At 50.6% G+C, this 26,553-nt stretch overlaps 2 protein-coding genes across 2 annotated transcripts; both read right to left on the bottom strand.

The window, feature by feature from the left end:
- Positions 1-292: 292 nt before the first annotated feature.
- On the bottom strand, positions 293-3,405 carry LOC113478343 (interleukin-17F-like). Its single transcript, XM_026845480.1, has 3 exons — positions 3,339-3,405; positions 2,049-2,293; positions 293-734 (listed from the first exon to the last, which is right to left on the bottom strand). The coding sequence occupies exons 1-3, from the start codon at positions 3,366-3,368 to the stop codon at positions 497-499; spliced, it is 513 nt and encodes a 170-aa protein (XP_026701281.1). The 5' UTR covers positions 3,369-3,405; the 3' UTR covers positions 293-496.
- A 10,277-nt stretch (positions 3,406-13,682) lies between these two features.
- Positions 13,683-25,892, bottom strand: MCM3 (minichromosome maintenance complex component 3). Its single transcript, XM_026846416.1, has 17 exons — positions 25,848-25,892; positions 25,268-25,557; positions 23,294-23,502; positions 22,867-22,997; positions 21,916-22,154; positions 20,632-20,740; positions 19,788-19,941; positions 19,134-19,265; positions 18,473-18,681; positions 17,781-17,955; positions 17,495-17,621; positions 17,021-17,171; positions 16,713-16,853; positions 16,383-16,489; positions 15,839-15,921; positions 14,609-14,684; positions 13,683-14,375 (listed from the first exon to the last, which is right to left on the bottom strand). Exons 1-17 carry the CDS (start codon positions 25,890-25,892, stop codon positions 14,177-14,179), a joined length of 2,577 nt encoding a protein of 858 aa, XP_026702217.1. The 3' UTR covers positions 13,683-14,176.
- Positions 25,893-26,553: the final 661 nt, after the last annotated feature.

The raw sequence follows: 26,553 nt of genomic DNA, 5'->3' as shown, positions 1-26,553 counted from the left end.
ACATTTACACTATAATACACTAGTGAGCAGGCATGGCGGAAGGACAAAAAGGAGCTAGAGGATGAGAAGGTGCAGGAGGACGTATTTTTTGTGTCAGTGCTGGCTGGCATGTATATATTAGGGAAATTTACTGCCAAGGACAGCTTTTGAAACTATAACTCATTTGATTCACCAAACTGATATAAGCCACAATGACAAGGAAAAAAAAACAAAAAAACAACCACCCCCCCGAAAACACTGCTTTACCCTCTCTCTGCTTGGAGTCACAAACAAAACTTTTTCTTCATCCTTCTCTTTCCCTTCCATCACCAGCTCCCAGTGACTTCCACTCAGAAATAAAAACCAGCAAGAATCAATACTTTCAGGAGGTAATTTGCTCAGATTTGGAAAGGAAATGTCATGTTGAATTCCAGGAATGCAAGTTGGGCGTCTCCCCTAAGAGGTGTTCATAGGAGACATTTCTTCTTCCTGATGTTGTCTCTCATACTAATCCCTCCTAGGACTGGTGGTGGATGACTGGAGCAGCACACGTGCAGCCCACGGTGATGACTTTCTTCTCCAGGCGGTAGGTGGGCAGGCAGCCCCCCTGCTCCCGCCGGAGGACGAGGATCTCCTGTTGGATGGGGACGGAGTTGAAGCTATGGTCCTCCTGCCCCAGTGCGTTCACACAGCCAGAGAGGCGGCACTTGGCATCAGCAATCACCTGGGGGAAGCGGTTGGGGTCCTCGTCAAGCCTGGGGATGGGGACACAAAAGGGTTTTATACACTTGGATAACGTGGTTGGGCAGGATCTTCCTGTTTATCTCCATGAAAGGAGCATGCTATTTACCTGTGTATCCTCACTATGAGTCACATCCAAAGAGTTTCCCTATCTTAAACATTTTTAGAATTATTTTCTAGAAACTGAATCAGTTGGGGGAGGTTAATACCACCATATCACTCTTTAGCAGTTGATGAATGGAGTGGAGCTGGGTGAAATACAGAACTGATTTTGGTTTGGTTTGGTTTTAATTTCAGCCTTCAGAAATTTCTTTAAGTTAAGAAAACGTAAAATTACAATGTACTGACATCTTATTTTTCCTAGAGGAATAATTCATCATCATTTCAACCCCATGCAACACTACAGGCTTGAGGCAGAGTGGCTGGAAAGCTGCTTGGCAGAAAAGGATCTGGGGGAGTTTGTCGACAGCCAGCTGATTATGAGCCAGCAGTGTGCCCAGGGGGCCAAGAAGGCCAATGGCATCCTGGCTTGTGTCAGCACTGGCGTGGCCAGCAGGGACAGGGAAGGGATCTGAGCCCTGGGCTTGGCACTGGGGAGGCCGCCCCTCGGTTCCTGTGTTCAGTTTTGGGCCCCTCACTACAAGAAAGACATTGAGGTGCTGGAGCATGTCCAGAGAAGAGCAACGGAGCTGGTGAAGTGTCTGGAGCACAAGTATGAGAGATCTGGGGTTGTTTAGTCTGGAGAAGAGGAGGCTCAGGAGAGACCTCATCATCCTCTACAGCTCCCTGAAAGGAGGTTGCAGCGAGGTGGGAGCTGGTCTCTTCTCCCAGTTAACAAGTGATAGGACAAGAGGAAATGGCCTCAAGTTGCACCAGCGGAGGTTTAGATTGGATATTAGGAAAATTTTTTTCATCAAAAGGTTTGTCAAACATTGGAACAGGTTGCCCAGGGAAGTGGTTGAGTCACCATCCCTGGAGGTATTTGAAAGACATGAAGATGTGTTGCTCAGGGCCATGCTTTAGCGTGGACTTGGCAGTGTTAGGTTAACAGTTGGACTTGATGATCTTAAAAGTTTTTTCCAGCCTAAATGATTCTATGATTGACAAAGATTGATAAGATGATTAGAAACCATTCCAATGATGTCCCTCTGTGCTGCAGTTTCTCTTGGAGAAATCTCACCCAGCATCAAAATGTGCATTTCAAGAAGTGTTTGCAATATCCACAGGACTCCAAGCATATGCTGAGAACCAACATTCATTCACCACAAAAATACCGTCTGTGTAGCCCAACCATAGCCCAACCACTTAGACAACAACTGAACAGTTACCTGTAATCCCAAGGAGCAAGTGATCTGTTTCTGACATCGTGGACTGTCCTAAAGGCTTGATCTGAATTGCTGATACGAACGTCAACTTTCAGTGTTGAAGGGAATTTGAGATCCTTTTGGTTCAGGCAACCTCTGCTAACTCTTCCAGAGCCACTGTCCTTGTTGGGTGGAGGATGACCAACCCTCCCATGGGGTGAGCTCTTTACGGTGAGTGCTAGAACCAGCACCAAAAGCAGTGCTCTGAACTGGGAGAGAGAAAAGGTGTCATTAGCTCAGTTCAGTCAAGAAAGGGAGAACACAAAGAGCCGAGCCTTGACTAAACTGGACCATCAATGGATCATCTTCATACGTTTGTTGAGACAGGTCAGCATGAGCAGATAACCCAACAATGTTAATAATACTCATCACGACAGATGCTAAACTCTGATTCGAACTCTGATTCATAGTTGGCTCTGCACCAAGAAAAGCATCTCTCCAACAAGCTATGAGAGGTCCTCCTCCACATCAAACAGCAGTCTTAGGATCTGCAAGGTGGGGTAAGGACTGACTCCATGCCTAAGCTTAGAAATGTAGTAAGCCATATGCATTCTCAGGACAGGACAGGTTAGCCACCTAGCAGCCATCTGCTGGGCATAACTCTTTTTCTCAATGAAATCTGAGATTCTTGGGCCATTCCAGAGACTAGGATTTTAGGAAAAGAAGACAGATACATTTTAAGAAAATCACAGGAGTTGACAGTACTGCAGATACTCCCCAGATTGAAACTTAAATGCGCAAAGATTCACTTCACAGTGAAATTTCAGCAATTTTGATAACATACTGCCTGATGTTGACTGTCTCTCCCAATCCCACATCAGCAGTGCTGCCCTCACAGATAAACAACGGATAGTCCTTTGTCTCCTTGCCTCTCAAGCACCAAACCCATTTTCAAAAGCTCAGGAGAGAAACCTGTGTCAGACAGACTTAGCATCCCACTCAGCTCCCACTAAGACCAAAAGGGCTGTTTGCAGATAACAGCATCGTGGGATCTGCATTCTGCTTTTTCTTTTGCAGCAAATATATCTTAACAGTTACACCAAATATAAGTACTCACCACTGCAGCACAGCTGGAAAAAGCCATAGCAACCCCTCTGCTGCTTCAGCCAGATGCACGCGGAGGCAGAGCACAAGAGTTCTCCTTCTCCGAGACCTCTTCCACTCTGCGTGTGTCTCAAAGCCGGTTGTGATCTCCTTTTTATAGTCAATGTCAACCTCTACCATCCTTTCCATTGCAGCATTTAGCTGGCTTACCTGACCCGAGGTTAGGAGCTGATATTTCATTTTCTAGCCCACTTCCTTCCGCCTACCTCCAGAAAGGGGAGGGCAGATACTTATGTCTTCAGAATCCTAAATCAACCAACACACTTTATTCAGGCAGATCAAGAGATAAGAGAAGAAAAGGAGAAAAAAAAAAATTGTTCAGGTAGGTTTTTTTTTTTTTCTTCCCTTCCCACCCACTCTTTCTAATATTAAAGCTCTCTCACCACAAACACATCTGTGGATGCACTTCCATGTGACTCACACAAACCATACGGCAGAGATCAACATGCTGCAAAGTCAAGCACCGAACAAGGGTTTCAAAATGAGGACAGGACATGGAGCTTCATGGCTTAACCTCCCTTTGCTTCAGTTGAGCAATCCACCCCCACCTCATCTTGGGGATTCCTCCGTGCTGCAGTGATCTGGCAGGGGAAGAGTTGATGCCCAGGGGAAGTCCTCCTGGGGGACCTCAGAGTGCCAGGAGCTGGGATGTCTTCCCCATTCATTGTTGAGATCCCATCTGGACATTTTCTGGAAAGCTCTTTGAAAAACTCATGCATGCCCTGTAAGAGCCCTGAGGGTGCTAACTGTCCATGCTGAACTTGACCAGCACCACTATGGGTTTGCCTCCACAGTCCATCACCAGGAGCCCCATTTCAGTTCAGCTTTGGGCCGCCAGACCCTGCTTGAGGTATGCTGTAGGAGTGCTGGTTTCCTGCCTCTTCTCTGGCTTTGTCCACTGGACAGTCCTTGGAGTAGTGTTTCCCCTGGATGGACTCCTTGGACATACATGGTAGACCATCGCCATGGCCACACTGTGCTGCATTTTGCCTAGGTCTCCTCTGAGTGCCAGGGGTCTGGAGAAAATATAATGTATTTTTAAACCGCTTTATTTCTTATTTTTAAAGTGCCTGAAAGAGCTGTGTTTCCACCGGCGCAGTGGCTGTAGATGGTGACGGCACAACAACGTGTGGGGTGAGGTGTGGGGACAGTGGGAAGCATAGGACCCCCTGTGGTAACCACTGGAGCAAACTCACGTGGAGTCGGTACCCTGGCGAGCAACGGGGAGTATCTTTTGATGATCCTGTGAAAATCCCACCAAATTCGATCAAATACAAATGTTTGTAAAGCTTCAGCACGCACAATGTAAGGGCTTGGCAGAATTTAGCAGCTAAAGCCTAGATGGGATTGATTGCTCCTTAAGGATTTTCCCAATGTGCTTTTTCTTCTGCACTGTCAGTGCATCTCACCAATAAAATATATGTTTAAGCCCTTGGAACGATGAGAAGGTAGTGCTGTCCTTGTTTGGGGCTGCCAGATCCAGTGGCCCTGAATTCAAACCCAGTAGAGGCAAATCTGCTACAGCTCTATGCCCCCATGTCCCCCCCAGTAGCAAAGCTGAGCACAAATTCCCAGTAGGCACATACACACACACACGTATGTAATACTTATATAATTTATATATGTATGCAGATGTCCAGCCACATGGATCAACACAGGCAAAAACCATCACTCAGGCAAACACAAACAGGACCAGTGACCTCATCTTGTTCACTTCTCTGGCTGATTAGGATGAAAACCTGTTAGGGGAAAATAGGTGTCTGTATATATATATATATATATATATATATATATATATATATATATACACACACACACACGTACATACAAGATGGATCTCTCCAGTAGCTGCCCCTGGAACCCCCAGTCTCCCCATTGCTCCATGCAGAGACAGAAACACACACCAGTGGGTCTCCCTGTCTTATGACCTTACTAGTAGCCAACTCCCAGATACCCACAATCTCTCCAGTAGCTGGTCTAGACCTCCCAGTATCCCCAGAAGCCAACTTGCAGACCCTCTGGTCTCTCCAGCATCCTGCCCAGACTTATGGCTGCTCCAATACCCGAAGTTAGTCTGGCTTGATGTCTTTAGCATTTCCACACTGACATACACACTCACACAACGAGCACATACCCTGGACCCCAGGTTGCTGGTCCTTAGACCTTGCAGCACTTGCATTTAGGGTAGAGAGTGAAATTACAATTAAAAAAAACATGTTAAGAAAAGGATTTAATAAGAAGACACAGCACAGAACTCAGGCAGACAAGTATACTGACCACGGTCCCACTCACGTGGGATCAGCCCCTATCATCCCTCCTCTCATTTCCCTGTTTGCTCCTCACTGACCCACCCCGATCCTTTCTTTTCCCCAACTTTGCCCCTTCTCCTAACCCCCCCCTAATTAAGCCTTGCACAGCCCCTAAATGCTCTTCCCAGCACACCATGATGTGCCCCACACCCCAAGGTGATGAAGGAAAGCGTCCCCCATTGACTTGACTGGTGGGTCCCACGGTTGGCCTTGGGTTGACCATCCTCCTTGGACAGCCCCGAAAGAGCTGGGTCAGGGCCTCTGCTGGCACTACGTTATTTGGCTTCCTCCACCTGGTACTGTGCCTCTGTTCCTTTCTGTTCATGAAAAATAATGGCTCTTAATCACACAAGCTAACAATCCCCATTTTGTAATTAGGGGAGGGAGGTGTGAAAGTGAAAGGGGAGGCAGGAGCAAGGACTCTGCTGGCTGTGATCCGACAAGAATCAGCCACAAACTGGAGGGGAAAGACTAGTGCATGTGCTGTTTCCCCCAAAGCACCGGCAGCTCTCTTTGAGAGTAAAAAATATTTTTATTGCGGAAGAAGAGCATGTAACCAGTTTGATCAGCTTCTCTGTGGAGAAAAGCCCCAAGAGAAGCCTCTCAAAGCCAGGTAGCCAAGCTGGAACAGGAGGAGTGAAGTGCAGGACCCTTCATACAAATTCATCTTCAGTCCTACAGAAAAATCAACAGATTCATCGCATTTTGGGGCCTCCAGAAAATTAGGATCCTCTCACAGATTCACGCCCTTTTCAAATGAGAAGGGACTCATCTGGTCCCTCCTCTAACACCTCTCTTGAATAATACCGTCAGAAATCTCTATCGACTGATGCTTTATGTCACTGCAGGATGCTGTTATGATTTTGTGGTCTGATTCAACCAACAGTTCAGAGATCAGCAACTCATCTCATCTAAATTTTTCATATTTCTGGTTACTAAGTTCACCTAAGATTATATCAATTTTGTGACATGTTTCTATTCCAACTGCTCACATCTATATATTCACAAATGCAACTACTGAGACACGGAATGTGGAAGAACAAGAGAGAGTAGAATTACTAAAATTACTAGAAATCTACTTTTACAGCCCACAAAATAATATTTTTTCCCCCAGAGTGTTTACAGTGAAAGGGAAAGGGCAGTGCCATGAAAATGGGTTGGATTTGGCAGGTATAGGGTTAAGCAGAAATATTTACGTGAGATGAAGCAATGACGTTGTCATGTCAAACACTGGGGTATTAGCCCTGACAACCACTTTCCATTCACGTTTGCTGTCTTCATCAAGGATTCCCTCTTTGAGCTAGAATTTCCTGCAACTGAACTGGTCTTGAGTTGAAGTTCTCTGAAAATTAAAAGAGGTCACCTAATATGAGTCATTATAAGGGAGAAAAAAACCCAACTTGTTATCACAAAATGGTTTGGGTTGGAAGGGACATCAAAGATCATCTCGTTCCACCCCCGCTGCCATGGGCAGGGCCACCTTCCACTAGCCCAGGTTGCCCAAAGCCCCGTCCAACCTGGCCTTGAACCCTTCCAGGGAGGGGGCAGCCACAGCTTCTCTGGGCAACCTGTGCCAGGGCCTCACACCCCTCACAGGGAAGAATTTCTGCCTTAGGTCTCATCTAAATCTCCCCTCTTTCAATTCAAAGCCATTACCCTTCATCCTATCCCTAAACCCCCTGATCCAGAGTCCCTCCCCCCTTTCCTGAGCCCCTTTCAGCCCTGGGGGGCCGCTCTAAGGTCTCCCTGGAGCCTTCTCTTCTCCAGCTGAACCCCCCAACTCTCTCAGCCTGTCCCCACAGTCGGGGTGCTCCAGCCCCCCAAGCATCCTTGTGGCCTCTGGACCTGCTCCAACAGGTCAATGTGTTTCTTATGTTAGTGCCCCAGAGCTAGACACAGCACTGTAGATGGGGTCTCATGAGAGCAGAGTAGATGGGGGAGAATCCCCTCCTTCAACCTGCTGGCCACACTTTTCTTGATGGAAAAAGCTTTCACTCCCATGTTACAAGATCTTGAAGCAGGGATGGAGACTTAGAAATCAAAGTGAAGTTGTAATTTCGCTAAGAACTTCCACACTTGAATTACTATAAAGAAAATCACTGTGCAGCAGGATTCATTACAGACTTAGGTTAAGGTTTTTGTAACACTGCAGAGGCTTTGGGTATCAGAGATGCCCGATTTCAAGTTGGTCTTGGATGCCACGTGTGCCTAAGTTTCTCTGAACTTTGAGCTTTCACATCACAGGAGGCACCTGTACCACCTCTCAACATACACAGAATTACAACTACAGAGCAGACAGAAACCAAAACTACTCGAGTCCCTTTGACCGTGGAGGAACAAACATCAGGCACTGAAGCATGACCTGCATGTCACTGACTTCGCTACTGGGCAAAGCAAGTGCCGTTTCTCAGCTGTATCCTGCAGATATCCTTAGCTGGTAGTCACACTTTGATGACATGATCTTTTTCTGATTTGGAAGCCCATGGCCTGCCATGAGAGGAGGACTAGGGAGACTAGATATGGCTGAAATCGTAATAAATTAACAAGACTTATCCTGAAGAAGTGTTTCTCTAGCACCCTTTACCCCACCAGCACAGCATGCCACGGATGGGGGTCCATTGGACCCAGTGTCAGTGTCTGCATCCCAGCAAGCCAGCGTGACTCCTGCTATGAAAACAGTCAGCGTTTTGGGGGCAGGTGTCTCAGCCAGCTCAGCTGGAGCACATCAGAGGACCTTCCACAGCCTGCAGCAGAAAAGGAGATATTGGGATTGAAATCTCAACTCCTGAAATCTCCAGACATCAGAGCCAAATGAATATTTCAGAGCTGAGCTCAGCAGGTCAGATGAAGCACAAGCACAAGGAGGGGCCTCTACCTACAGCACCCTACTCCTGCCTCAGTGGCCACCCCAGTTTTTCCCTTCATGATGTGTGACACCACAACGTCACCTACCTTCTGATTTAGAGGGCTGACTGTACGCATCCGTGCTTACCCACGGCGGGGTTTGCTGACAGAGCTTTATCACACCGACAAGACTCATGACCAAGTTGCAGACCACAGCCAAGAGACGTGAACTGGAAAGACCAAATTTTGAGGGGAAAACGTGGCTGCCACAGATACCGGCGGCAGAAAGCTCTGCGTGGGGCTGCCAGCACGCACTGCTCCAGCACGACAGCAACCGCAGCGCTGTGTCACTGCTCATGGCCCTCGGAGGGACCAGAGACACCTCCGGTCTCCCTCTACGGGTAATGGGCAAACCTCAGTTTTGTCTGCCACCCCTGGCTCGGCTTTCACACCTTGGCCAGAGCTGTGGGTTGAGTGGGAGGCAAGGATTAGTTGACGCTGATGGCGCTGACGTGACGATTTTACCCCTAGGTGCTCACCTGTCCCGCAACAGGCAGATAAATAGGGCGTTTAATTTCTACCATCAATAGCCCTGACAAGAGTGACGGGACTAAGGGTTTAAGAAATATAATACTAAGGTGTAATGCATTGAATAAGGCACCAGAAAAAGGCCTGGGTGCAGAACTCGACACTGCGGTCACACTGCTGATGCGTGACCCAGCCCTGGAAGGACAGAGGAGCTGGGTCACGGGTGATACACAAGGGCACCGGTGGACAGACTCTGTATCGAGCCTCTCAACCCGAAACAAGGGTCAGGGCCAGAACTGGGGCTCGTGTTCTCACTCCCATGCAGCAGGGATGAGACCAGGTAAATTATTAAGGACATAACATGAGAGAAGGCAACAGGGAATGTACGAGATCAAACGCTTTCTTGCTCAAGTTGGATTCCCTAAATATATATATATATTTTTTAATTACGTGTGATCTTTAATCTCTAAAGGAGCACAATGTCCCTCAAGAGAGGTTGCACGCTCACCATTTCAGTGGGATCTGAAGTTTATGCTCTCACCTATTTCGTAGGGTTCATCTGAAAACTCAGCCGCTGGTCTTAGTCACACTGACACGACCAGCTTTGCTATCTGATTCTTTCCCCACCAAGATAAATTTTAGTCAGCACATTCTCGGCGCCATTCTGGGGAAAGCCCAGCTACCTCTCCCTCACATACAGGCTCTTCCTTAGGCAATGGAGGTTGCATATGCATGCTATAAACTTCTGCCTGGTAGGTCTTCCATACGTCAGGCCACAAAGACATGGAGGTAGCTGGCCTCCTTTACTTTCCGATCCTCTGAAGAGCCTGGGTCCAAACCCTTCTTAGCATATGGTGTTTTGGAATGGCATCACATAGACAGACTAGAGAGCTGCAGAAACGTCACATACTTCTGTACCTTGTGCACTATACCCCCCCGTGTGTTATAGCAAAACAGGGAGAAAGGGATCTTGGAAAGGAGCTTAGTGCATCTGTGGCCTCCTGTTCAGCCTCAGCATAGCAGCACCTCTGCTGGAATCGTTCCTGATCGGGGACTGTCTAACCTATTCCTGAAGATCTGCATGTTACATTTAAGCTCATTATTCTCTTCTGTGGCCAAAGAAAAAAAGCTCATTTCTTCTTTGAAACTCTATAACATTTTATACAGCCCAATAAAACAGGGTCTTGACACCAACATGGCACTTACTGGCTCATGTTCAGCTTGTGATCTGCTTGACTAATGAAACGTCTCTTCCCAAAGGACTGTTATCTCCCCATCAGCCTCTAGTCTCTGACTAAGGCAGGTGATTTCCCCTACCTCAGTTCAAAGGCTTATACACATCTTGATTGAACTGGGAATTCTATATTTTATATATATAAAATATATATTATATATATATTATATATATATATTATATATTTCACATTATTCGCACCATTCTAACTTTTTTGAACGTTCAAGGCCTCTCCCAACTGGCCATCAGCCTGCCAATATTAGTAGGAAGATACTCTGCTCCCCTACCCAACCTGCTAACCAAAGGGGTGGCCAGTACTAAGGACAAACACCCGCTCTCTTCACCCTCCCCACATCACAACTACACTCTGAGTAGGGCTTTTCCAAGCAAGGATTTGCCCACCACCTCATCATTTCATTTATAGACCACTTTTTTAGCATTGCTTATGAGAGACTATGGGGCAACTGTATCAAAAGGCCTAATAACATCAAGATAAAAACACACCTACGGTTCATCTCCCAGTCACAAAACCTGTCAAGGAGCAGCGTTAGTTTGCCTTGACATGTTGTGCCTTGCAGTTTTGTTGTTGCTTTGGGGTGACGCAACTTTCTCTTCATCATGTGTCCCCACAGCTTTCTGGGAACTATGGCTTTCCCTAGTTTCTCCTTTTTTCTCTCTCACTTTTTTTTTTTTTTTCCCCCCCTCTTTCCAGTTTTCTGCGCCCATCCTTCAAGATTTCCCAGAAGGAATCCAATATACTGCTTTAGTTCAACTGTTCTCAGTCATTCAAAATCAAGACACCTTAGAGCTTAGCATTTTAAGCTTGTTTTAGACATAGTGCAAAGCAACAGGCACATTTAAAGATGAACACAATTAAACCTTATTTATTTTAACCCAAATTAATCTTAATGCCTGCAGACGTTTTTTAGACTTAGTCCCTTCTATATTAGATGAATTATAACCTAAAGGAATCCAAAATTTGTTTCACCCAGCTTGCATATAAGATTATTTTTTTCAAGATACAGAAAACCTTTTTCCAGGCGTCTTTCCATGGGATCTTCCCTATTGAACCCCTAATATTACTCAAGACAGGTTTGAGAATTGCAATTTTTATCCTACAGTCTCCTTCCTTTTTTTTTTTTTTTTTTTTTTTTAAAAAAAAAAAAAAAAAGTATCATAACCTTCATTTTTATCTATTCTGAAAGTTTCAAACAGGTTTGGGGTTTTTTTCCATCATCAGTAATGAAGCCTGGAAATTAAATATAATAGCAAGTATTATTATACAAATATTAGCAAACATTTATCTTTCTACTTACTCCCACCACGATTCACTGACCCTCACATGGCACCTCATGCCTGCCTGCCTTTGGCAGGGACAAGGAAGCCACACGTGTTTATCCAAAGCAGAGCCCTAGGGGGAGCACTCAGGGGCACCTTTTCTTGGTCTGAACACAGCCCAGGTGGGCCGGAGAGCAGCTAAATGAAGAAGCCGCCTTCCTAAGCATTCACAACCCTTGTGATGCTTCTGCATTGGTGGTACATCCTCACAACCATCTATCTGCTGCCCCCCATTTCCTAAGCTACCGAGTTACAAGCTTTTTGTGTAGTTCTGTCCCTGCCCCTCGTACAACAGGGATTTGCACTTGCACTGAGGACCAGGGATGCTGGAGGACCTGGGGGCTGACAGCCAGCTGCTCTGTTCACCACAGTTCCAAAACCAACCGTCCCACAAGCTGTGGACCATCTACAGCCCCACCAAGCCAGCTCCTCTCCAAGGATCAGGGATTTGCCTTTCCCTTGCCAGCAGAGACCCCTCTCCCAAGGGCCTGAGCAATTGCAAAGGATATACCGAGGTGGCCACCAGCACACCAGGGAGGTAGATAAGCTACATCCTACCATCCTAGGCTATAGGATAGTAAAATAAACTAGAGCTTGACCTACCCTGGAGCTCCTCCTGGTGTCCTGTCATGGGAAAGACAATATTAGCAGTTCCCCTGCTGTAACGACAGGGAAAACTCAAAGCCTCAGCAAAGAGAAAAAGAGACGGCTCCAAAAAGTCACTCTTGCCAAGTGCCTTCACTGCTCCCCTGCTGTCATCTGGGAAGAGGAACAGCCTCCAAAAGTCAAAGTGGGGAGAGGGGAAGGTGATGCCAGTAGCCGCAGTCCTACAAGGCAACATCAGAGCAGTAGAACTTATTGGGGAACTTTTTATAAACACCCGGGCACCTTTCCAGAAAAAAAAAAAATTGGTTGCTTTGCCCATGAATGAATTGGTAAGAAAACACCACCTCCACCCTGGAAAAGGCACCTGGGTGGGTTTGGCCCATCACTCCCACCCAGGGGCTTTGCGGCGTGGAGCCACCACGGTGGTGGCCATGCAGGAGCAGAGTGTGCTGGCTCAGCTTCCCTCCCCATCCCACAAAGCTCAGGACCGAAGATGTGTAATAAAATCAGAGACAGAACATCTCTGACCATCTGTGTGTTTAACTCACCTTCACCAAACTTTAGTTTTACAAGCCAGAGGCTGGCCACAGGTCTGAAGTCACTCTGCAGAAGTACTATACATCCAGCCAGAGACCTTTAGGAGGTTGCAAACGTGCAAAAATCCCCTCCAAACCTGAAAATCTGCTGTCACAGCTGTATTGGATGAGGGGAGCTCAGTAATCAGGCTTTTATAATTCAACTGGTCTGCCTTGCAGAAAAAAAATTGGGGTTTCCCCTCTCCCTGTGCAATGAGATACTACAAAATCCTCTTACATCACTGGGGTGTGTAGCTCCAGGTGGGCAGAGACCACGTAACTGCATCAGGAGAGGCAGGAGCTGCCCACATTGATGACCCACCCACCCCCAGGGGATGTCTGCAAGTGCCTGGTCCGCCAAGGCAAAGGCACCGTGGTGGGGAAGGAGATGCCCAACACGGTCCCTGAGCCCAAAGGGGCAGGCAGCTGCCCGAAGGCTTCCTGTAGCAGTGCAGGGTTGCACCCCCAGAAGGGGGAATGGTTTAAATCCAAGCAGCAAGGCCTGGGGAAAACAGTACCTAGATATTTTTATTACTCAAAATATTTATTGCATCCAGAAACAAGGACACATGAACTGTGTAGCTGCCCAGAGATGGGGAAGGACAACAGCAAAGAGCCTGTGCTCTTCAGGGTGTTCTCCTAAACTTAACCTCAAACTCAACAGCACACACACACACATACACAAAAAAAAAAAAAAAAAAGTTAAAAAGAATCGAAAAACCTTCAGCAGCTCTGGTATCACAGGCAGCCAAGACCAGTCTGACTGCAACTTGCTGGTTTCTAGGATCAGCCTTTCTCCAAGGAGTTACTTATGTGTTCCCAGAGAGCAAGACAGTTCAACAAATCCCCCAAAAATCAAGGGAAGGCATTTATGGAGACTGTAGCTCGTGGTTACTTTCCACAGGATGCAGGAAGATTTGCAGCAGGTCCTTGTAGCTTTGACCTTTCTTTGCTACAAGTTTCCTCCCACTTGTGGTGGTCCCATTATATTCACGTAAACACAATCCCAGGCTGAAGGCAGCTGCTGAAGACCAAACCTACCTGTGGTGGGGACGTCAGAGTCAACAGGACAGGCATTAGGCCTCTTTACTTGTGAGACAAGCAAACCCAAGCTATACAATTGAGGGAAAAAGGAAAAAGGGGAAAAATAAAAGCTTCAATTAACAGTAGACCCACCATACCACTACTTAACCACCACTGCTATTGAATGCTGGACTCTTAAATCCAGATTTTATTCAAAGGCTGGAACTATCACCTCTAAAGCTAAAAACAATACATTAAGAACATTGATAGTTTGCACCTAAAATTTTCTTTCACCTCCTCGCAGTAACACCTTCCTCTACTCCAGTTTGAAGGCAGCAATAGTATGAGAGCTTTGAGAGCTCCTGGCTTTTTTGGTGCCAGCAATGCACAGCAAGGAAGGACTGTAAAGTGCACAGACTTGAGCTCCCACAAGTTCAGCTCAGCCACGTGAAGCGTTCAGGAAAGAGTTGAATGCAAACAGAGTCTCCAAGCTGAGAGTCCACAAGAACTTGGGTTATTCTGCCCAGAGGCTCAGATTAAGAAGATAATGTCATCGGACACCATGATCTGGTTGTCATCTTGCATGTGGGCCAGCGCCACCTTCACTTCAGCCACTGAGAAGGGCTCAGGGTTGTCACGGTTGATGGACTCCATCACCTTCTTCAGACCCACAGACTGGGCATGGGAAGCTTTGAAGACCTCCAGGAGAGCGGCCTTGAACGCTTTCAGCCTGGACAGGGAAGGCAAGAAGAAATCAGCTCTGGAGACTGACCACACACACATCCTTTGCAGCCCATGATCCCTCAGCCCTTCCCCATTAGAGAAGCAGCATCCAGCAGGAAAGCAGAAACCAGAGCTGGGATCACCTGCCACAGATGCATCTCCAGCATCAGACAACAGCTTGGACACACCAGGGTGAGGTGGGACACGCAGGGACAGATGCCTCCTCCAGCTCCCACTCACCTCGGCTCAGGCAGCTCCAGCTTCTTTGCTTCGCCAGTGGCCGACGCTTCGCCTGTCTTCGGAGCGTGTGCCTGGACTGGAGCAGAAGGAAGAGTTACCTTCACCCTGCCTGGTGTCCAAGCACCCAGAGAGTAAAAGCACTTGGCCTTAGGATGCGGTGGGCGATGCCAAAACTCACTCCCAATGTTGTTACTTCAGCAGCAGTTTGGATGTGAGCGTCAACAAGACCAAGAGCCAGGTCCTGCACTTGGGCCACAACAACCCCTGGCATGGCTACAGGCTCAGGGAGGGGTGGCTGGAGCTGTCTGGAAGGGTCTGGGGGTTCTCACTGGACAAGCAGCTGAACAGGAGGCAGCAGTGTGCCCGGGTGGCCAAGAAAGCCAACGGCCTCCTGGCTTGGATTGGAACTAGTGTGAGCAGCAGGAGCAGGGAGGTGACAGTCCCCTGTGCTCGGCACTGGTGAGGCCACACCTGGAGGGTTGTGTCCAGGTCTGGGCACCTCAATCCCAGAGGGATCTCGAGGGGCTGGAGCGAGGGCAGAGGAGGGCAGCGAGGCTGGGGAAGGGCTGGAGAATCAATGCTGTGAGGAGCCAGGGAAGGAGCTGGGAGTGTGCAGTGTGAAGAGGAGGAGGCTGAGGGGAGCCCTCATCCCTCTCTGCAGCTCCTGACAGGACATTGCAGAGAGGCCGGGGCTGGGCTCTGCTCCCAGGGGATCAGGGACAGGACAAGAGGGAACAGCTAGAAACTGCCACAGGGGAGGGTCAGGCTGGGCAGGAGAAAATGTTTCCCAGCAAGAGTGGTCAGAGTGGAACAGGCTGCCCTGGGAGGGGGGAGTCCCTGTCCCTGGGGGGGTTTAAGGACCGTTTGGATGAGCTGTGGGGGGTTGTGGGGTAGGGGAGAACTTTGTAGAGCCAAGGCTGATGGTTGGACTCGATCCCAAGAATCTTTCCAACCTGAATGATTCTATAGATTCTATGATTCTATAAGTGGATGGAAAAAAGTATACAAAAAAACCCAAAAAACAGAAGTACTAACCCTCCTGTCCCTCAGAGCCATGAAGGTTTCAAAAAAAAAATTCATCCTGCGGCGCTGAATGGTGCCACACCATGCCAGGGACCTTGAGTGACCCCCCCCCAAGGTATCGCTGCCCCCCAGTGTGTGCAGAACTATCAGGGCAGAAGGCAGTAGCACCCTTGGGAGCCAAATGCCACCAAAACCCCAGGGACTCACCCTCCGGCATCTCCTCCTCAGCGTCACTGAAGTCATACGGGTCGTAAGAGTCCCCCTCACCTCCTGTGCGTGCCTTCTTTCTCCTGGGTGGAGGAAGAAGGGGTCACCCCTGCTCCAGCCAAACCACAGACCTCAGGACCACCCCCCAAACCCTGAGCTGCTGGAGGCATCTGGCCAAGACCACGCAGGGTACCTGTGGGTAGAGCCACAGCCCTGCCCCTGGCCCAGGACCCAAGCCAGCACCAGCCCCAAGGGTGATGAACAGTCAGAGGATCACAGAAGGGTTTAGGTTGGGTCATCTAGTCCAACCCCCCTGCCATGGACAGTGTTATTTTTTGCTAGCCCAGGTTGCCCAAAGCCCTGTCCAACCTGGCCTTGAACCCTTCCAGGGAGGGGGCAGCCACAGCTTCTCTGGGCAACCTGTGCCAGGGCCTCACCCCCCTCATAATTTATTTCCCCAAGGCCAGCACTGCCCACTGTGAGCTCAGAAGAGGCTGGTGCCCCTTGCATGACATCTCACCCTGCTCCTTGCTCCAGCTCCTACCTCCTTGTCCTGCCCTCCTCCTTGGGCTGCGACTCCTCCTCCTCCTCCTTCTCAGTCTCCGAGTCATCCTCCGCCTGCTTTCTGCGCTTCTTCTCCTTCTCCAGCACCTGCGGGGCGAAGACAGGGTGGACTCTGCCCGCTTCTCCACTCAAGCTGCTTTTAGGGGACCAGTCTCAAGAGACCCAAGGTCCCACCGTGATGGCTTCATCCCACACTTATCACCAGGAAAGAACCCCACCAGTAGCCCAGGGTGCTCAGCCTGCACCAAACCCAACCCTTCCCACGACAATTTTAGGACTCACCAGGAACCAAGAGACACCTTCTCCCCACCTTTTTGAAGTAGGCGAACTGCACCAACTCCACAGCCGCCTCCGCGTCCTGCAGATCAACAGTCTTGTTCATCCTGGCCTTGGCGTGGGCTGTAGAGAGGCGGATCAGGGTCTCCAGGGTACGGGCTGTGACAGGGGAGGTCTGGGGGGACAGAGAGAGGCGTCTCTGTGAGGCTGACCCCCACCACAGCATCCCACCTCCCCGAGAGGTGTCATGTGCAGGGTGAAAAACACCCATAAGGGGAGAGGGGAGCCTGTGCCTCAGTTTCCCTCCTCCTGGCCCAAGAGGGAGCTGCTCCCGGGGCTCACCCTGGCGATGTCCGAGTTCATCTGGCTCTGGCTGCGCAGGCGGGAGTACTCCTCCGCGATGTAGCTCGCAGACTCCTGGGTCAAGACGGGCTTAATCATCTTTGCCACATGGATGTATTTCCTCATGAACTCCATGCTGACGATCTTCTCCCTGCGGGGAATCCATGCACACCTGGGTCCTCCAAGGTGGGGACAGGCAAAGGGTGTTTGCAGAAGTGGGCTTCCCACTTTTTGTGGGCATCCAGGCATGTGTGGAATTCAGCTCCTGGAGATGTTCCGTCACTTGCCTGGTATGAGAAATCAAGCCCAGAGCAGGGCTCCCTTGGCATCCTGCCCACATACCTCCCCGTGGACCATCTAGAGCATCACTGGCACCTGCCATAAGCCACTGCCTGGATACTCAAGCCAAACCCATCAACTCATAGTGCTGGAAACCCCCAGAAAGCTCCAGGGGACATGGGATGAAGGACTCACTTGCGGCGGTTGGGCCCGTGCAGGAGGTCATCATGTTTCTCATACACTTGGAGCTCCTGTTCCTCCTCCTGCACGAAATCGGGGTCCTCCGTAGCTAGGATCTCCACGGCACTGCCCAGGGGCATGGCTGGAGAGGGTCACAGAGAACAGGCTTTTAGCCTTTGGAGCAACCTCCAAAAGCAGTCCTCAACAAAGCCAGGGATGCTGAACCCAAAGAGCTGCCATTAAGGGGTGACAAGGGAAGACAGAACTGAGCAGCAGGAGGCTGCAGCTTAAAGCAACTCACCATCCCCGTCCTGCTCGTTGGGGTTGCGGTAGCGGTGCATCCGCAGGACGTGGTCCGAGATCTCCCTGTCCTGCTCGGGGTCCATCTGGTCCAGCACGATGAAGAGCAGGTCAAAACGGGAGAGCAAGGAGTCCTGCAGGCCAATGTTCTCCATGGGTGTCTTGTACTGGTCATACTGCAAGAGGACGATATGAGGGGTTATAGGAAACGCTCATGGGCCAGTCTTGGCTGCCAGGAAGGCTGGGAGGGCCTCCTCAGGCCAGGCCTTAAAGGATGGATACCCAGGCAGCTGGACACCACACTAAACCCAGCCTACTGCAGCAGTAAGGTTTCTTTTCCCTGGAAGATGGGTGTAGCTCTCATTTGTAAGGAAAACATGTATTTTTTGTGATCCCAGATTAGATACCAAGACTGAGGTTGTTGACCAGGACAAGGATGCACTGGGCTGCCCTGAGCCACCCAGGCAGAACCAAAACAGGGTGAGAAACCCGAGCCCTGCTCTCCTCCAGGAGGGATACAAGCAGAAACAGAAACCAAACTAACCAGGTCTTCACTGCCCCATGGATTCCAGCCCCAGCAAGAACCAAGTCACTGATTTCGGGGATCTTTTGGGTTTCACCAGCTGCCTCCTCCACCAAGACAGCTCCCAGCACCCTTCCCCATGAAGGGGCCCAGTGAACACCAGCACTCACCCGGCCGTAGACGGGGTTGGCTGCTGCCAGGACGCTGCAGCGGGAGTTGAGGCGGGCATGGATGCCAGCCTTGGCGATGGTGACGCGGCCCTGCTCCATCACCTCGTGGATGGCTGTGCGGTCGATGTCAGACATCTTATCAAACTCATCAATGCACACCACCCCCCGGTCAGCCAACACCATGGCCCCTGCTTCCAGGCGCCGTTCGCCTGCGATGGGGTGGGAGAAAAAAAAATAAAGAGGGTTGACCACCATTCAATAGCCCCCTACATCTCCTGTCTTGCCTCTCCACCACAGCACCAACCCCTGTGTCCAGGCTAAGCCTCAAAGAACACCAACATCTTTCAGGGTTGCCCATCTCCTACCCAACTGGACGGAAGGAGGACATTTAGGATGAGGAGCAATCCCATGAGGAAGACAACAAGATCCAGGCTGCTGCTAGCCCTCACCAAGCAGAGGAGGAGTAGAGAAGACCACCACTTAACAGAGGTGAAGAAAATACCCCTAAACACCCTTATTATTGCCATAAAGCTTCTGGATGGAACAAGTCCTGCGAGCATCACTGCAGAACAAACAGCAGCCCTGGATCTTGCTGAGTCTCTCTCAGGTATTAAGAAGCATCCCTCGGATAGCTCCCACCAGGCATCAGCCTGCTTCTCACCGGTTTCTTGGTCCGTGGTGACAGCAGCAGTCAAGCCAACGCCGGAGGAGCCTCTGCCGGTGGTGGGGATGGCGCGGGGCGCAGTGCTGAGCACGTACCGCAGCAGCTGAGACTTGGCCACAGAAGGGTCTCCTGAAATGGAGAAGAGCATGTTCAATTACCACACATCGCCTGGATACCGTGTCCAGTTTGGGGCTCCTCGGTGCAGGGGTGTGAGGAAGGGGACAGAAAATATTGGGATCAGATGATCTTCTCACCCTCCTCAGTGACGTGATGGGAGGAAATAGAGATGGAGCTAGAGCTGAGAGGTGCACAGTGATGGGAACAGAGGCAATGGGGACAACTTGGGAGTACAGGAAATCTCAACTGGATGGTAGAAAAGAAATCTCCTTAAGGGTGGTCAAACACTGGGATAGTGGCCACAGGAGGTCATGGGATTCCATCCCTGGAGATGTTCAAAAGCAACAGGACAAGTCCCAAAGCAACCTGGTCTATTAGTGACATTGGCTCTGCCCTGAGCACATGCTTGGACCAGAGGCCTCCAGAGGTCCCATCCAACCTCAATTACTCTATAAACTAAGCCCAGAAAAATGCTCCTTTATCTCACCCCCCAACAACACCAACTGAGGGCGCCTCTGCCTAGCTTTTCCAGACCTATCAGCAAGATGTTGATGTCTCCTCGGATGCGGCTCCCATTCTCCAGGACCTTCTCCACCCCTCCAAGCAGCATGCAGAGAATGGCCTTCTTGATGTACTCATGTCCATGGATGCTGGGAGCCAGGGATCTCGCCAGCTGGTCAAAGATATCCTAAGAGAGAAGAGTCAAAGCACGGCCTATCAGATGGACTGTAGCAAATAAAAGCAAGGAGCAAAGCTCCACAGATCCATTTCAACACTAAAAAGGAGCTTATTCCAATCACAGAATCCCACGGATGAAGGTTATTTAGAAAGGAAAAGACCATTTGCCAGAGTTTTCTTTCAATGTGGCTCTGAAGTACTAGAACATCCTGTCAGTCACCCAGTCACTGGAAGCAGCAAGCCATGTGAAAACAAGGCTTTCTCCTCTCCACACTGTGAAGCACATGTTCTGAGCATAAGACCAGGTTGGGGCAGACCTGGTTTTGGGTTTGGAGAAGAGAGAGGTGTTTCTCCTGCAGAGGAAATCCTCTAGCAACCAGCTGGCAGGGTCAGGACACACACAACACAGACAAATCTCTGTCTCAACAGCCATGCACAGCTAAGCTGCCAGCAGGCAGGAAGGATACTCTGCTAGCAGTACAGAAGCAGCCACAAAAAACCCCAAGCAAAACCAGGACCTCGTCAAAACCTAAGCACAAAACACAAAGAAAATGAGGGGAAAATCTAGCAACAGTGCTAAAGAGGTTGAAGAGTTACTTGCAATGCAAGAAGACACCTCCTTAGCCACATGCCAAGGCTGCTCTAGCTGAAACCTCATGCTTTGACACAAGCCTGTCTTCTGGATGTAAGACTTAAATACCTTGGAGTGACTCTTGCTGTATCTCTTGATCTTGGCCACATCAGCAGCAGAGTAGAGAGGCCGGATGTCTTTACTCATCTGCTTCACATGGCAGGCAATGAGGATAGTCCTGGAGAAGGGACACAGCCATAATCAGGTCTGCAAAGCCCACAGAGTCTACAGGTCACAACAACAACTTCCAGAGAGTCATCATTTGCTCTAGGAAGTCCTGGAGGGAGCTGGAAAGGTTCAAAAGTTGTAGTCCCCTCTATCTGACTGCACTGGAACATCAGTGAAGCACCTTTAAGAGCATCCAACACCCTCTGTGCACAGCTGGAGCTCACAGCTACACAGTGTTAAGCAAGGTGCAAATCACTTCCAAGTGATTTCACAGAATCACAGAAACATCTCGGTTGGAAAAGCCCTTGAAGCTCCTCCAGACCAACCATTAACCTCACCCTGACCATTCTCAACTCCACCAGATCCCTCAGCGCTGGGTCAACCCGACTCTTCAACCCCTCCAGGGATGGGGACTCCCCCTCTGCCCTGGGCAGCCCATTCCAACAGCCCATTCTGCAAAGAAATCCTTCCTCAGAGCCAGCCTGACCCTGCCCTGGGCAGCTTGAGGTCATTCCCTCGGGGCCTGGCGCTGGCTCCTTGGCTCCAGAGACTCATCCCCCCTCTCTGCACCCTCCTGTCAGGGAGCTGTAGAGGCCCATGAGGTCTCCCCTCAGTCTCCTCTTCTCCAGACTAAACCCCCCAGTTCCCCCAGCCGCTCCCCAGCAGACCTGTGCTCCAGACCCTGCCCCAGCTCCGTTGCCCTTCTCTGGACACGCTCAAGTCCTTCAATGGCCTTTTTGGGGTGAGGGGCCCTCATTGAGGTGTGGCCTCACCAGTGCCACGCCCAGTGCTCAGGTCCCTCCCCTTGTCCCTGCTGGCCACGCCAGTGCTGACACAAGCCAGGATGCCATTGGTGTTCTTGGCCCCCAGGGCACACTGCTGGCTCACTACCAATCCCCCCCAGGTCCCTCTCTGACTGGAAGCTCTCCAGCCACTCCTCCCCAACCTGTAGCCCTGCTGGGGGTTGTTGTGGCCCAAGAGCAGCCCCAGGTATTTGGCCTTATTGAAACTCCTCCAGTTGGCCTCAGCCCATCGCTCCAGCCTGTCCAGGTCTCTCCGTAGATTTAAGCCAATGTTTGACCCAGCACACAGATGGCCACCTGTCTGCCATACACCTCATCTTCCAGAGATACGACCCAACTAAAAAGGGTAAGAAGGCCAAAGTGAAGACAAAAGGCGGCTCACCTGAAAGTCCCTGAAGTGTAACCCCCCTTCTTTCCTGGCAGGCAGCGGTACGTCCCCACCACCTGGATGCGGTCCCCAGGCTTCACCTTGTCCACCAGGTCATCATCCAGAACGACATCCACTGAGCGTGGCAGCTGCCCTGCTGGTGCCTTCTCGGGCATCTCCTGAATGGTGATGGTCTGATGGTCCTTGTAGACTGAAAGCCCAAACTCTGTCTCCAGGGGGTTATTCTCTTCATCCTAGAGGAGGAACCCAAATAAAAAAAAAATAGCACCATTTTTCAGGAGAACAGGGAGAAGAGGTGGGTCAGCTGAGCAGTGGGAAGACAGGCTGCATCACCCACCATACACAAGACTGATTAAAAGAGCTGCTTTATCAGCTCTGCCAGAGGCCGGGGTTCCCCAGCTCCACAGTGCGCGTGCGCACGCACACACCCCCCAGTCTCAAGGTGCCAACACCCACCACTGATGGTACTTTAGGTCTGCCCAAGCCCTGTCCATACTGCAGGCAGTGGAGACATATCACCCATGCAGCAGGCTGTGAGCACAATGGCAACAAAGCTCAGATCAACCTTCCTCTGTTCCCAAACATGGGGAAAACCCTCTAAGGGTGTGTACACCTTCCAGGACAGTACAGGCATGCCCACGCTGAGTCCCAAGAGCAAAAAGACTGGCTGACAAGCCTCTAAGAAACCCTGTTACAGCAGAACCAAGATCATAATCAACATCTGAACTAGCAGGTCTGGTGGCCTGGTGTCCAACAGTAACTTTCTTCACATGTTCCCAGCAGCTCTCTGGGACTTTCACACATGCAATATGTTTTCTTTCTACTTCATGGGCTATGTTGGCAGAGGGAGAAAGGATGCACACGGATTTGAGCCCTGGGCTCTGAGCTGGCGCATTCTCCCCAGAGGAACCTGCTGATGCTTCCTACACGGCAACTTCACCTCACCTTTGTAGGGTAGACAGAGCTGGATGGGAAAGCATCCAGGGAGGTCATGTCTGTGTATCGGCGTTCAATGGTCTTCTTGGTAGCTGGGCAATAATGGACACTCCGGACGATCTTCGGACGAACCAGAGAGCCTGAGGTTGGGAGAGAGAGGAGTCAGGGGTAAGGATGTCCCATTCCTCTGTCAGGACAGCCCCAGCTGGGTCTCCAATGCTAAAATACACTTGGGACACAACACACTGTCAACTATGGCCAGGATCTTCTAAGCTCAAAGACCATCCCAACACTCAAGACCTTCTGCCAAGCCCCCTGTTCCTTCTGACCAGGTTGCCGGGACGTACCACAGCTCCTGGTGGGACTCCAGCATCCCTGCAGCAAACACCTGGACCCATCACCCCTAAAAAGCCCCTGAGTCTGCCCCCAGTCTCACATTTTGTCACGATGCCCTCCACACAGACAATGCAGCTGAGGAAACAGGCAGTCAGGGTCCGTGGTGACACATGCTTGGAGCCAAAGCTGCCCTCCAGCCCAATGTAGAAGTCCTCATACTGCTTGGCGTAGGTGGCATCGACCGAGGCAACAAAATCCTTCAGGGCACGCTGGAAGGCAATCAGCTCCTCAAAGGCATTGCTCAAGAGCCTGAAACAGAGGGAGGTGATGATGTGGACCCATTAGACTCTGACAGGTGCACCCACCCAATGAAAATAGGGCGCTTTGGCCGCTGAAGTGTAGCGGCTCCTGATTGCCTTTGCTCTCGGGGCTTCACAGTAGTTGGGGTCTTTGGCCAATGGGAGCCACTACTGACTACAGGTCAGATTCAGCCTGGGTATAAACGGAGTCCTCTGGGGCAGCCACTTGGAGCTCGTCCCCTGGAGCAGCACGCTGTGGTCGAGGACTCTCTCCTTGGGTCAGGACGCTGCCCAAGGAAACTCCTGGAGGTGACTTGGGTTGGGACACTGCCCCGAGCAGGTCCTCGAGGTTGAGAGCCCTCACTTGTCAGGTGAGTGATAGAGCATTTTGGGTTGTCATTAAACCCTAGGAAGTTGTTCTGTTCTCCTCTCACAGACATTGGAACCTGTAATTTATGGAGAGCTAGTTAACTGTGTTAATAATAAATTTTTAATTTTTGGTGGTTGGTTGTTTATGTGAGAGCCTCTGTAGCACAGACACTCCTGCCTTCCTTCTCAACACTTTTCCCATGCCTTCATGTGCTCCACAAGTTTACTAGGAGCAAGAGGCAAAAAAAAACCCGAAAGCCCATCACAGGTCTATGTCAGGTCCACTGCCAGCAACAGCCAGGAGCTGAATAAACTCAACCAAAACTGAAAACCTCACATGTCCCTGAGCAGATAGGCAAGCCTGGTCCAAAATATCCCAAACATCCTAAAAAAGGAGATGATTTATATCGCACATTTAATCCCACCTTGCTGCAAAACGTTTTCGCCAAATCAAGGGTTTTCAAGCCAAATGCAAGGTCCTGTCCATGGGTTGGGGCAATCCCAAGCACAAACACAGGCTGGGGGATGAGTGGGTTGAGAGCAGCCCCAAGGAGAAGGACTTGGGGTTGTAAGTGTATTGAAAACTGACTGTGAGCTGGCAGTGTGCACTCACAGCCCAGAGAGCCACCCATGTCCTGGGCTGCATCCAGAGCAGTGTGGGCAGCAGGTCGAGGGAGGGGATTCTCCCCTCCCTACTCTGCTCTGGTGAGACACCCCCTGCAGTGCTGTGGCCAGCTCTGGGGGCACCAACATCAGAAGGACACGGACCTGCTTGAGTGGGGCCAGAAGAGGCCACGAAGATGCTCAGAGGGCTGGAGCACCCCTTGTGAGGACAGGCTGAGAGTTGGGGGGTTCAGCTGGAGAAGAGAAGGCGCCAGGGAGACCTTAGAGCGGCCTCCCAGGGCTGAAAGGGGCTGCAGGAAAAGGGGGAGGGACTCTGGATCAGGGGGTTTAGGGATAGGATGAGGGGTAATGGCTTTGAATTGAAAGAGGGGAGATTTAGATTAGATCTAAGGAAGAAATTCTTCCCTGTGAGGGGGGTGAGGCCCTGGCACAGGTTGCCCAGAGAAGCTGTGGCTGCCCCCTCCCTGGGAGGGTTCAAGGCCAGGTTGGACGGGGCTTTGGGCAACCTGGGCTAGTAGAAGGTGTCCCTGCCTGTGGCAGGGGGGTTGGAACTGGATGATCTTTGAGATCCCTTCCAACCCAAACCGTTCTGTGATTCCATGACTGGATGGGGTGGGTGTCATGGGGAAAAAAAGCGCAGGTCAGCCTTTTACATGGGACCCAGTGCACAGGACAAGGTTTGGCCCTTCTTTGCCACAAAGAACATGCAAAACCAAGGCTGGACCTCCAAAAGCCCACCCAGAGCAGGGTGCCAGAGGCAAACCCCACCGCCACACACCCACCGGTTGGCCCTTTTCTCGTTCTTCCGCCGCAGGTCGTTGATGCTGACGAGGAGGCGATACTGGTTGTCGCTGATCATGTCCCGGACTTTGCTGTGATAAATCCCTTGGTCTTCCTGCAAGAAAGGGTGGGGGTAAAACACCCAAAAAAACAGCTCGCTTTGCACGACCGCCTCTCCAAGACATACCCCATCCTGCAGAGCTTGACTCAACCAAGACAGTGGTGGGGAGGAGGATAGAACACACACAGGGACTGGGTGCTGTCCAAACCCAGAATCACAGAAACATCTAGGCTGGAAAATCCCTTGAAGCTCCTCCAGTCCCACCATAAACCTCACACTGTCAATTCCCAACTCCACCAGATCCCTCAGCGCTGGGTCAATCCAACTCTTCAACCCCTTCAGGGATGGGGACAACCCCCCTGCCCTGGGCAGCCCATTCCAACGCCCAACAGCTCCTTCTGCAAAGGAATCCTTCCTCAGAGCCAGCCTGACCCTGCCCTGGCGCCCTCTGGGCCTGATGCTGGGTCCTTGGCTCAAGAGACTCATCCCCTCCTCTCTCATTTTCTACCACGTTAAAATACCTCCTCCTCTAAAGTCCATAATACTACTTTGTCACCGTCCTCCATTCCTTAAATTGGGAGGGGATTCTCCCCCTCCACTCTGCTCTCATGACAAGCCCCCTGCAGTGTTGTGTCCAACTCTGAGGTAATCAACAAAAGAAGGACACGGACCTGCTGAAGTGGGGCCAGAAGAGGCCATGAAGATGCTCAGGGGGCTGGAGCATCCCCTGTGAGGACAGGCTGAGAGAGTTGGGGGGTTCAGCTGGAGAAGAGAAGGCTCTGGGGAGACCTTAGAGCGGCCTCCCAGGACTGAAAGGGGCTGCAGGAAAGTGGGGAGGGACTCTGGATCAGGGGGTTTAGGGATAGAATAAAGGGTAATGGCTTTGAGCTAACAAGAGGGGAGATTTAGATTAGATGTAAGGAAGAAATTCTCCCTTGTGAGGGGGGTGAGGCCCTGGCACAGGTTGCCCAGAGAAGCTGTGGCTGCCCCCTCCCTGGAAGGGTTCAAGGCCAGGTTGGACGGGGCTTTGGGCAACCTGGGCTAGTGGAAGGTGGCCCTGCCCGTGGCAGAGGGGTGGAACTTGATGATCTTATCCCCCCTACAAGGGAGTTGCAGAAGGCCAGGAGGTCTCCCGTCAGCCTCCTCTGCTCCAGACTAAACCCCCCCAGTTCCCCCAGCCGCTCCCCAGCAGACCTGTACTCCAGACCCTGCCCCAGCTCCGTTGCC

The sequence above is a fragment of the Athene cunicularia genome, assembly GCF_003259725.1.
Source record: "Athene cunicularia isolate RWA chromosome 3 unlocalized genomic scaffold, athCun1 chr3_part1, whole genome shotgun sequence".
In the NCBI taxonomy this organism is placed as follows: Eukaryota; Metazoa; Chordata; class Aves; order Strigiformes; family Strigidae; genus Athene; species Athene cunicularia.
Note: the sequence above shows the minus strand (reverse complement) of the source record. Positions and strands in the feature narration are given on the sequence as shown.

Bases quoted from the DNA above. Each gene is read 5' to 3' on its own strand.
- LOC113478343 (XM_026845480.1), bottom strand. From the start codon at position 3,368: ATGAAATATCAGCTCCTAACCTCGGGTCAG. The intron at 2,294-3,338 runs GTAAGCCAGCTA...TCTCTCTCCCAG, and splicing joins AGCTCCTAACCTCGGGTCAG to TTCAGAGCACTGCTTTTGGT. The intron at 735-2,048 runs GTAACTGTTCAG...CCCCATCCCCAG, and splicing joins CTTGCTCCTTGGGATTACAG to GCTTGACGAGGACCCCAACC.
- MCM3 (XM_026846416.1), bottom strand. From the start codon at position 25,892: ATGGAGGACGGTGACAAAGTAGTATTATGGACTTTAGAGGAGGAG. The intron at 19,942-20,631 runs GTATTTAAGTCT...CTTCTCTCTTAG, and splicing joins ACAGCAAGAGTCACTCCAAG to GATATCTTTGACCAGCTGGC. The intron at 15,922-16,382 runs GTAGGAGCTGGA...TCCTCCACCCAG, and splicing joins GAGGAGGGCAGGACAAGGAG to GAGAAAGAAGGCACGCACAG.